The sequence below is a fragment of the Callithrix jacchus genome, chromosome 15 (genome assembly GCF_049354715.1).
Source record: "Callithrix jacchus isolate 240 chromosome 15, calJac240_pri, whole genome shotgun sequence".
Classification (NCBI taxonomy): domain Eukaryota; kingdom Metazoa; phylum Chordata; class Mammalia; order Primates; family Cebidae; genus Callithrix; species Callithrix jacchus.
In genome coordinates, this window is record NC_133516.1 from 104,502,819 (window position 1) to 104,515,363 (window position 12,545).

Sequence of the window (12,545 nt, forward strand, 5' to 3'; positions counted from 1 at the left end):
AGATTTACTGTGTTTAGTTAAGGCTCATAGTCAGAAGCCCCAAATCTGACCCACCTGCTTCTTTTATAATTATTGCATCTATAAATATTGCATCTTTATTTTTTAAAAAGCTTTTTTTCTCATATGAATTTTCTACTGTTTTGTTGTTGTTGTTCATGTTTTATCTAGGAAAAAAAAATCCCTTAGAGTAATTCTTTATATTCCATTGTTTTCATATTCTGCATAGTTCCATAAAACATACCTCACTTGAAAGATTATAAAAATATATTTAATAATATATAACTAATTATATGTTAACATTTAACTTCAATATATGTAATATATTATCTCACAGATTTTTCTGACATATGATCGTGGTATAATTGAACACATATCAGTTAGATTACGTCATGATAATGTCAACTTGATGTGAATATGGTCTAGCTTTCTAAATCATATTTTTTTATTGAGGTAAGTATAGCTAATGTGAAATCTTATCTCTTAATATATTTTAAGTGCACAATACAGTATTGATAACTATAGGTATAATGTTATATAGCAGATATCTAGAGCTGATTCCAGGTAAAGTATCAGTTACACCTTCTGTGCTTTGAATGGCCCATCTTCCTCCGAGATGGCACCCTTTCCAATGTCCCACTCTTTCCAATGTCCCACCCTTTCCAATGTCCCACCCTTTCCAATGTTTTATCCTTTCCAATGTCCCATCATAAATTATTTGGATTGATGATTCATTTTTGGATATTTACCCTGCACTATATGTATATTTAGGGGGAGAAAAAGCAAAAAGGAATTTTCTTAACCAAAACAACAACAATAATGATCATACAAACAAAAGAAACAAAATAAATTCTGGAGATAGACAGATTTAAATCCAGGGTCACAATTTACTCGCGTGACCTGGGGCAAGCTACTCCTATGTCTTTGTTTGGAAGTCAGTCATACCTGTTTCACAGGATTAAAGAAGATAGTGTACAGAAGTACCGGTCAGGTAATAGGCACTGTTAGGTGGTCATCCTCCACATCACCATTTCATCTGGTAGTCATGTGGACATCAATGATCAGGTAACACTTGTCACTAGAGCACCTATAACCAAAATACTTATAATTGCTTTGTGCTGATTACACAATGTTGACACATGAACCCTCACAACAGCTCAACCACATCAGGCTTCATTATTATTCTTGGTGATAAAACTGAAGCCCAAGAGACTAATACTACAAAGCCACATATTTACTGGTTAACTAGGATTCAACCACTTGTTTCCTGGATTTTTCAAATAATAGCGTGAGGGCAGTGAGCTTAATTGCACTCCAGATGTCCAGAAAGGAAGCAAGTATTCAGTGCATCACAGAAACGGTGCTGGCTGGTGATGAAAGCCCTCACAAACCAGGTGTTCCCAGTGTCAAGTGTGTTACCTACCAATGCTTTCACAAAGTGTTCTCATTCCTCATTTCAGAGGGGTTTGGAAAAATCATTATATCTTCCACCTTAAATTCTACATGGTCCCATTATAGGCATCTGGTACTGCCTTGGCAAATTTTTAGCATAATCCCGCTGTTTTCTAGACATCTGGATTGAATATGAACTGTAGAAGGGCTGAGGGTTTTTTTTCTGCCTTTTTGGAAATCAGGTATTATGATTTGGGCATTTTTCTCACTGAATGGCAGCCTGGACCTGATTTTGGGTAGGGGGATCTTTTATTTTGTTTCTCATCTAATTCCCGGAAGGCCTCTCTCTCCCTGTGTCATGTCCCAGGTTACCCTTATGGGAAAGGCTGTAGCACTTTCAGCCAAGACTGGGAGTCAGCCATGGGAAAATAAGAATTGGCATGAGCCACAGGCTCAGTGAACCAAACTCCAGCCTTGACTGATTTTCAGTTGGAAATCTATCAGATGGCCTTACTTTTCCTTAAAAATAAATCAAGCCCTGCCTACTATTCCAGACTTTTCTGGCCCTTGAAAGCAGTGGCGTGCTTCCAGCTACAGTGTGGGCTGTACTCACCAGCTGGTCCATCTTGCTAAACGTATGTGGACACCACCGATGAACCTACAAACACCAAGAAACTTACCTTAAGTAAGACTTTAGGCTTTCATCTAAGGGAAGTTATTTATGCTTGAGCCAACTCCAATGCCTATCTGGTTTTATCAGCACAGAATATATCGCATGTGGGGTTTAAAATGGCCTAACACATAAAGTCATTCTTTCTTGTTAGTGGTATTTACAATGTCAGTCAAGGACAGGAATGTTGGGTGTGTATGTTAAGTGAATGGATTACAAAGTTTGTCAGATGGGAAGAAGTTGCTGGCTAAAGGCACTTCACTGCAGAATGCAAAAAGAAGTCGGGGGAAACATACAGCCAGCATGTTTCTTCCTTGCAGTATTTAGAGATGAAAAATATTTTAGCGCTGGCATTTTATCACCAGATTTTAAGAGCTAGAATACACAGGACATTTAATAGGGCAAGGGAAGATTTTTGATAGCTTCTTTTAAAGAAAGAAGAATTTGAGGGTAATCAAGAGAGGTGGCAAAGTTCATAGAGGTGGAATATGGCAACAAGGAGAGAGAAAATGTTGATTTCTTACTATCTAAGGACTTCATACGTGAATTTCTAAAGTAAGAATGATAGGCCGGCACAGTGGCTCACGCCTGTAATCCCAACACTTTGGGAGGCCAAGGTGGGCAGATCACTTGAGGCTAGGGGTTTAAGACCAGCCTGGCCAATGTGGTGAAATCCCATCTCTACTAAAAGTACAAAACTTAGCTGGGAGTGGTGGTGCATGCCTGTAATTCCAGCTACTTGGGGGGGTTGAGGCAGGAGAATTGCTTGGACCTGGGAGGCAAAGGTTGCAGTGAGCTGAGATCCTGCCAGTGCACTGTAACCTGGGTGACAGAGTGAGATTCTGTCTCAAAATAGATAGATGATAGATAGATGACTGATAGATAGATAGATAGATAGATAGATAGATAGATAGATAGACAGATAGATAGATAAATTTAAATGAGAATGATAGTATACAAATCAGCCTAAAATACCCTTTCTGTCTTTGATCCTACTGAAGAGAATTTTTCTTTCTGGAGAAGTCTCAGAGTCATCAGGATTCACAATTCAAAGATACTGCTTTGCCTCTGGGGCAGTTGCCCCCAACTCCTCCTTTCATCAGTAGTGACAGTGCCTGGCAGCTGCCTTCTCTATACCCTGCAACACTGAGCTGGGGGGAGAGGCTGGATGAGTGCTCAGACTTCCACACACTGGCTGTGTGTCCCCCCCCCACCCCCCACTTATTTAATCTTTACTTATCAATTGTTCTGTGACCTGGAGAACAGAGAGCTTGTATCCTAAGCTGCTCAGTCTTCTCAGTCCACTGACCTTGCTGCATCCAACATCAATCATGTCAGTGTCAAGACTAATCCCTGACATTCCAAAGGGGGAAGTGCCTGCTATGTCAAACTACACAACAAGTGTTTGAAGAACGTAGTGGACAGATTTGCTCTTCCAATTGTAGTCATCAGATAAGGTATTGAAAATATCAGAGAATTTTGAAAAGTAGGTTGATTTAATGCAAGGGCCTTGAAAAATGAGTAGCCTTTTTCTTTGATAAGGTGATGACTCAGTCAAGGCATTTTTGTTTTTAATTTTTCAAAGAAATAATTTTTTTTTAATTTCCAAAGTCAAAACTATATAAAAAGGTATGCACAGACAAGTCTTGTATGCATTCTTGACCCTTTTACCCCGCTATTCTCTGCCCCCACAGGTAATCTTATAATTCCTTATTTATTCATTTAGTGCTTTTTAAGACAAATACAAATACATAACTATACATTTTTTCTTTTTATACAAAACATAGCATATATTTTATGTATATCATTCCACACCTTGCTTTTTTCACTTAAAATATTTCTGGGAGATCTTTTTTTATGAGTATATAGCAATCTTCCCCATTTCTTATAAAAAACTTGTGATATTCTATCATAGTTTAAACATTTTGTCTGTGGACACTTGGACTATTTTCAATATTTTGTTCTTATACATATATCACACATAGATAGAGTGATATATGAACAAGGTTACTATTAATTGTGAAATTGTGTATACATCTAAAAAGCAGGATTGTTAGACCAAACGGAAAATGTAGTTTGAGTGGATATTTCCTGATTTCTCTCCATGCAAGTTGAATGTTGCAATGCCACCAGCAATGTTTAAAAGTGTTTATTTCCCCAAATCTCTCCAATTAATGTATGTGATCAAACCTTTGGATACTCTTGACTAATGTAATATGTGAAAAATTGTATCAGAATAGGGTAGTGTTGGTTTGTGTTTCTCTTTTTATGCATATGATTGAACACCTTTTCGTGTTTAGGTGGCATTTATATTTCCTTTTTAGTGTTCTTTGCCCATTTTTCTATTGGGTTGTCATCTTTTTCATCTCAATGAATAGGGACTCTAAATAAATTGGAAAAAAGTTCAGACATCCCTTTCTACTCCAAGATAATGACTCATGTGTTTAGGAATGAGGTCCAGGAATCTATATTTTCAAATGTTGCTCAGGTGATTCCGATTTGCTCTTAGGTTTGATCTAGAGCAGAAGGCTGAGTAGAGGATAAGAGGGAAAGAGAGGGCTAGAAATGTAGTTTGGCACCTGAAATTAGATTTCTAATACCAAGATGAATTCAAACGGTATATGTAAACCATGTGTAGTCACTAAATATTTCTGAATATATTTTTCAAATATATTTTAAATAACTTTAAGGTTTGATGGAGTCAATCTGTAGGACACCAAATCACTTGGACAGAACACACTATTAAATAAGACAAGTTGCTCTTTCTAGAGAACAAGTGAGATCAGGAATGGCCAGGGTAGTCCCACCTATAAATTCAATCAGGTCACTCCTCCCACAGTAGGGTAGTAGATAGGAAAATGACCCACTCATAGAGTACAAGAGGAGTAAGCAGATAAATTGCAAAGTAATTTAAACTTATTCTATTTCAAATCAAAAGGAAGTAAGTCGCAAGCTGGAGGTTAAGGTTATCATAACTGAAATTACCTGCCATGGACTGCTCAGTAGTCTTGGGAATGTTCTTGGGGTAAAAGCAATTTAGCTTCTGCTGGCATCTATCTCCGGGTTTATCTAAAGCACAACCAAGAGATTTTTAGCCCCTATTGACTTCTTGAAAAGAATAGTTATATTTTAAATGCCTTACAAATATGTTTTATTTAAAAGATCTAATGCACGCAAAACCAAATATAGAAAATAAATATATGTTCTAAACGAATATGTTTTCTCAAATTACATTAGACTGTGTTGCGGGTTCCCAAGATCGAAGGAAATTGTGAAGGTTTCATGGTGGGTTTTCTACACAGTCCCAGAATCACTCACCTTAACTATACCTTATTTCTGTCGTTTTCTTATGATACCCTTCTTAGGGGAGACGTATAATAATTACCAAATCTTTACTAAATGCTGGTTGTATGCTAGGAACTGTGCCAGGCTGAAAGGACATAAAAGATGACCAAAACTCAGTCCCTATTGTAGGGTTATTCATATCTAGGGGAAAGACAGATATGTAAACAATTGGTTGCAATGGAAGGTGATTAGCATTATTACAGAAGAATGCGAAAATGCTGAGTGCACAAGTAAGGTAAAGATAGCCTGCATAGACAATAAGGAGTACTTATGGGGATAGCATTCTAAGAAGAAAGGGCACATCTCCAGAGACTGAAAACAGAGGCCTGGAGCATAATGTATGGAGGAAGAGTTAATAGGTAAGTTAAATAATGCCATAGATGATCTTGTATGCTATGACAAGGATTTGGATTTTCTCCTCTGGGACAGTAGCTCTCTGTCGTTAGAGTGCATAACAACTACTCAGCAAACTTTTAAAATGCAGATTCCTGGGCCTTACCACCAGTGATTCTGAGTCAATTGACCTGGATCCAAGGATTGTAATTTTAACAAGGACTCCTGGTGATTGTGATGAAGGTGGATAGTGAATCATACTTTTGAAAACTGCTAGAAGAGGTTGGCAACTTTTGAAGCAATGCAAGTAGTCCAGGCATTGGTGGAATTGCCTGAACTTAGGCAAGAGAGGGTTGGAGGAGCAGAACCCATGGATGTCACAAGGAAAGCAGTTACAGATGGAAGCTTTAAGCAGAATGCCTAGCATGCAGTTGTTGTTTAATATGTTACAATTGAAGCTGACTTTTCTTCAGTGTCATTGCTGTCTATAATTAGTTGTGAAAGGAAAAATACATGAAGAAATTTAGTACTACCTGAATTTGAGTAATGTTGGGGTTGGAATTTTTAAAGGATGGCACTCTCGGCACATGTCCCACTTCTAGGGCCAGTCCTTATCAGCACATACAGAGTTCACCTTCCCTGGCTATCCCTCACCTCACTAATCCCAGCAAATGGGCTTGAATCTATGAAGCATTTTAGCTGGATCAGAAGCATGTAGATAGTTTTAGAGACTGTTTCCTAAAGAATTTTTCCTTCTGGCCGAGTGTAGTAACTCATGCCTATAATCCCAGCACTTTGGAAGGCTGAGGTGGGCAAATCACTTGAGGTCAAGAGTATGAGACCAGCCTGGCCAACACGGTGAAACCCTGTCTCTACTAAAAACACACACACACACAAATTAGCTGGGCATAGTGGCACATGCCTGTGATCCCAGTTACTCAAGAGGCTGAGGTGGAAGGATCACTTCAACCACAGAGGCAGAGGTTGCAGTGAGCCAAGATCGCGCCACTGCACTCCAGCCTGGGTGACAGAGCAAGACTCCATCTCAAAAATAATAATAATAATTTTTTAAAAAAAGAATTTATCCTTCTAAGCTCTGTAATCCTTACAAGGATTAGTGAGCTTAAATAGAACTTGGATAAATTTAACAAGAACCTGCCAAGTCTATGCTGCTTTTCCAGACTAAAGAGAATCTCTGGTTTACCGATTCCTGATTCAGACAAAATACAGAGTTCAAGAAAGACCTGTGGCAGGAGCAGGAGCGGGAGTGGGAGCGGGAGCTGAGACGGAATGCGGCTTCACACATACTGGCCTACAGTGGACTCTGGCCTGCTGCTGAGTTGTCCCCACCCTAGTCTGACCCAGTGATGATCAGGACTTTCACTATTTTCCTCTGGCAGATTCTCCTACTCAGCAGAAACGTGTAACTATTCCTGCAATCTGAGAGTGCAAAATGTTTTATTTTTAATGTTTGGTTGAAATATTTCAGAAAACACTTTGGTTGAAAGAAAACAGGCTATGAAATTGGTTTCTTGCCATGTACTAGTAAAGCCAAGTTTACCTTAAATCTTGGTCCTAGGTCCTCTTTACCCTTGAGCGTGAGGCATTTTGGCATAGCAGACAGAATACTGAGTGGGAATGAGATAATGTCACCTGAGTCCTAACCTGACTCTATCATTAACCTGCAATGTGAACTTGAGCAAGTCATTCCTCACCTCAGGGTCTTGACAGATTGGATTCTCTGAGAAACAGAATCTGAGACTCTGAGTTTTGCCTGCAGGCAGTTAATGTGGTACATTCTCAGAAACAATACTTATGAGGGGTGAAGGATACAAGACTGGACAGGGAGAATTTGAGCTGCAATAGAGTGGGCCCTTCAGAATCATCCACTTTGAGACAAAGAGGACAGCTTTTATATCTATCCCCTCTTCTACTACCTCAGCCACTGAATGTGAGCTATCCCCTGGCAGGGGTGTGGCTTGGGGAAAGGTGGCTCTCTTCTAAGCAGATCAGTTGTCAAAGATCTAGCTGCTTATATTCACGGCAACCTTAGTTCTGAAGACAGGATCTGGACAGCACACCATGGTGTCCACTACAGTTTGCTTAGTTTCAACCTTAATAATGTGATGGGGGGTGCAGATGTCTATATTCAGTTATCTATTGCCATAACAAGGCAAGGTAGCAAAGACCACAATCGTTAGTGGCACTTACAGTAAACATTCATTTAGTGACAAGTTTCTAGGATTCAGCTGATCTGAGCTGGGCTTGGTTAGGTTTGCTCATGTATCTGCAGTCAGCTATAAGTTAGGTAGGAGGTTCTGCTGATCTTGGCTGGGCTTGTACACATGTTGGGGTGTCAATGGGCTGTCAGCTGACCTGGAGTAGCCTTGGTTAAAATGAGAACAAGGTAACTTGGCTTGACTGATCCCCCAGCAAGCTGGTGTGGACATATTCTCATGGCAATGGCAGAAGTAAGAACAATCCCCAACCATATAGGCCCATTTCTAGCCTCTGCTATGTCATTGTGCTAATATCCCATTGGCCAAAGCAAGTGACATAGATGACCTCTGAATCAAGAGGCAGCACAGCTCAACCCATTTCCCATATGAAGAAACTGTAGTTATTAGGCAGAGTATAGGTATAGGGAGGGGGGATGAATTGGTTCTATATCAAAAATCTGCTGCAATCTCCAACTTCCTCCCATCTGAGCTGTTCAGTGGTTTTTGTTACTTTATCCATTAAGTAGATTATAATGGTCTAATTCTGGTTCTAAATAGGAGCTTGAACTCTGTCCGAGTTATTAATTTCTGAATCTACTACTCAGCACAGAACGAACTCTGAACATTGGTGATAAAGATTACATTGAATGAACAAAAGTAAGAATGAATGTACTTTGGGAATAAAAAATTGTAATTCCTAAGTATAAGGTAAAATCAGGTTTGTAAAGTCTCAGAAGCAGAACATTAGTTGTTAAGGACGTTTAGAAAAAGTAGTTTTTCAAAGATTTTTATTATTATTATTACTATCCGCAAAGTTAAATATGTTCCTCATTAAAATTTGAATAACATGTATGCAGAGTAAACAATAAAAGTTTTCACTTCACCTTTTCCTACGGACTTTTTCCTACCTGTATTTCCATATGAATATATCTTCTTTCATTTTTATTTCTTTACAACCAAGAATAAAGTCATACTATGCATTGTGTTTTGCAAGTTTGCTTTTTATACTCAACAATACATATTTTAAAACATGAATCTAATAATTGTAAATTAATTAAAATTTTTGCTAATAACGAAATACATTTGAAAAATAGTTTTTAATGCATGAGGCCTATAATTTTTTATGTTGCAGACAGTGCTTCTCTCATACAGGCTCTCAGCTCCTGTTCCTGTGGACCACCTCCATGAAGCACTGTTACAACTTTGGGAAGGAAAACAGATTCTTTCCCCTGTCATTTTGATTTGCTTTGGAGAAATAAGGCTGCTTGTTTATACACTTTCAAGAATCCTAATCAAATAAACAAAAGTAACAGTTAAATTATTATTGTCCCCTTTCATTAATGACGAGCAGTGTCTCTGGTACTCAAATTATAATGTCTTGTCTGCAAAACTGTGGTTGCTTTTCCTGTGGCATAGTACTGAAGTACGGTACTATTCACTTGGTAGTGATGTTGGTAATAGGGACAGGCTCTCATTGTCGATTTTCCTGTTACCACATATTTGCTAACTTCAATTTTTTCACATTTGTTTTTAATATAGGGGATTATTTTACAGATAAAATTTTTGGTAGGGTTGAGAGATATACTGTGACTTGAAAGGGAAGAAGTAAATAAAGCTCTTCTGTTCTTGAAAATGTTAAAATGCTTTCCTGACATACAAGTTGCCATGTAAAGCCACTGATATCTTGATTTTCATGCTTCCCATTAACCTAGTGACACCTTCAGGAACCATTCTGAATTATAAGGATTGACTTGGGGGGTTGATAATTGAAAAAAATATAGTGATTTAAAGTTTCCATAAATTGTCACATTTTGTTTGAAACTATACTCACTTACAAAATTTGCATTATGAACAGCTTGACTTCTTTTGGAGCCAAAATGAACCTGTGACTGGGTTTCAACAGAAACTCTATTTTTCTCTGTAGATAGTTCATGTTTACTGGGTCCCAAAGGTAATTCTATACTAAAAATGAGGAGACTCAGAATTACGTTTAATAGAAACAGAACTTAACAAAAGTGTCTGGATTAGTCTAGCTCCCTGTGAGTTAGGGTGAAGACTCACTCCCTGGGTGAGACGGCAGTCTTCTCCTAGGCATGACTCAGCAGTCTCCACTCTCACTTTGTTCCTGTTTGCTATGAATAGGATGAACAGAGATGGAGACTTGATCATCTATAGAAGAGTAGCTTTCAAAACTTTATTCATGTGTTTGTTTCTATGTTTATTAATTTACTCTGAACCCTTTTGCTCAAACACAGTGCGAATTGAATATATAAAACTAATGAAACCTGGTGTGATCAGCCCCAGAGCCTTCACCTATTGATTTCTGCCTTACTACACCCATATTTATTCACATTTTATTTGCCTTAAGATAATGAGAAACCCATGCGAGTGGTGGATGATGAAGACCTGGTAGACCAGCATCTCATCAGCGAGCTGAGGAAAGAGTACGGAATGACCTACAACGATTTCTTCATGGTGCTAACAGACGTGGATCTGAGAGTCAAGGTACAGTTTCTTATTTTGAATAATGTAGTGCTATTGCTTAGAATAGCAAATCTGAATTGTTTTGTTAAAGAGTCCATTCAAGGTATGAGTAAGCATAAATTATTTTATAAATGGGAGGGTTTTGAGATGGGCCAAATTTTCCATGTTATCCTATGAATTTGTATCCAAAAATGTGGTTTCTGGAAGAGACCGAGTTGGAGTGACTTCCCACAGCCCAGCTACTTGACTCAGACTAAATTCTTTTCTAACACCAATGTTGTACATTCATAAGACACTGATTAAATAGCTATGATGTGCCAGGTCCTGGAGATAAAAGGTGAAGAATGGTCTCTGCCTTCAGGAAACCCATATTTAATATAGGCGTATCTCAGAGGGATTGTTGCCTCCTGATCCATTGTGGACAAGACTTTGGGGTTTTACACCCACTTTCTTTCTATGCTTATGGACAAAGGTTCTAAACCATGAAAAACTATGCCATGTAATAATAATAATAATAACAAAAAGTTACTTTATCAAGTGCTTTCCTTATGCCTGGCACTGTGTTCAACCCTTTGCAATCCTTATCTCACATGTCTAAGATAAATGCTAGTATTATTTTTGTTTCACAAAGGAAAAAACAGAGGCCCAGAATGGTTAAGTAACTATACCAAGGTCATCATCCAGTGAGTGCTGACCTTCATTCCCACACAGGCTGGCTCCAGAACCCACTGTCTTAACAATCTGGCATACTGGCACTATATCACTGAAAATACCTCTTACTACAGTGTATCTCAATACCTCTCTAACGCATTCCCTAAACAATTTTTAAAACAACTTATCAAAATGTTCTTTTAAAATTCCAGGATTCTGAAACCATGTGAAATGGGGAACATAAAAACTGTTCATGAAAATGTCATCTATATACCATGCTTGTGTGAGAATCTTCGGGGTGAAAAAGGCTGTCTGTACTATTACAATAGCTGACACAACACGCAATATTTTTCTTGATCTGGAGAGACGGCATCATTACTTCATTCTGCACATGCGTTGCCCCACCTTTAATGAGAGAGTTGGAGCCAAATAATCTCTAAGGTCCTTACCAGCTCTTACATTCTGTGATTTACTGAATTCCCACTGAGGACAGAGCTTCAGGCCATGTCTAGGCTGCTCTCCAGCTTATGCCGATTATACTCAGCCAGCCCCTGAATCTAGCTCAGGTTGCTTTTATAAGTCCAGGCAGCTGTAATTCAGGAACCTGAATTTCACTGTCTTTCAGTTAGATCCCAACTTATTTCTTGTCTTTCTTTTTTGGATCCCAACTTATTTCTGAGAATATGTAAGGAAACGTGACTTAATATTAAGTGATGCTTACTCAGTAAAACAATCCCTGGGACCACAGAACAAACAGGCCTTGGTGGAAATTTACTCTTATTGCTCAGATTACACACTCGAACATGTCATTCCATTGAGTTTCCTGTGTTAGGAACAGTGTTTCTCACTTCTTCTCCAGTTGTATAGTAAATAGGAACCAGCTTAGTCTCAAAGGTAGAGGGGTGAACCTAGGACTTGCATGGTGAGGAAGGCATGGACCCTTTTCAATAAAAGGAGCATAGTTAAGAATTCCTTGTAAAAGAGGCAATTGTTTCATGGACTCCGACCCTCAAAACATCAGCAGAGAGCACTATTGCAGGAGAGCATTTATGAAGCCATGAGTCCTCCAGGCTCTGATTTCAAAGATTTCCCCAGAGCTCCCCTGAATTCTCACAGTTCTCTATCCTCTGAATAGAGAGAAGAAATGCACTTGTACATTAAATGCATTCTATTCTTTCTTAAACAGCAATACTATGAGGTGCCAATAACAATGAAGTCTGTGTTTGATCTGATCGATACTTTCCAGTCCCGAATCAAAGATATGGAGAAGCAGAAGAAGGAGGGCATTGTTTGCAAGGAGGACAAAAAGCAGTCCCTGGAGAATTTCCTATCCAGGTACATCGCCTTTGCAGTCGCTAAAGAGGAAGGTGCAAATGTGTTCGGAGCGAGCTCATGGAAATGCCAAAGAAACACAGAAACACAGAGCCCACGTGTGTTTACAGAGTAACCTTGCA

The 12,545-nt window shown here is 38.7% G+C and overlaps 1 protein-coding gene across 3 annotated transcripts in view; it reads left to right on the forward strand.

Moving 5' to 3' along the window:
- The window catches only part of CCDC80 (coiled-coil domain containing 80), a 41,330-nt gene that overhangs the window by 11,544 nt on the left and 17,241 nt on the right, over nt 1-12,545 (forward strand). For all 3 annotated transcript variants that reach the window (XM_008982445.5, XM_078352376.1, XM_008982446.5), the window contains 2 exons: nt 10,325-10,461; nt 12,278-12,426. In XM_008982445.5, coding sequence (XP_008980693.3) covers nt 10,325-10,461; nt 12,278-12,426 — 286 coding nt within the window. The remainder of the gene's footprint in view (nt 1-10,324; nt 10,462-12,277; nt 12,427-12,545) is intronic.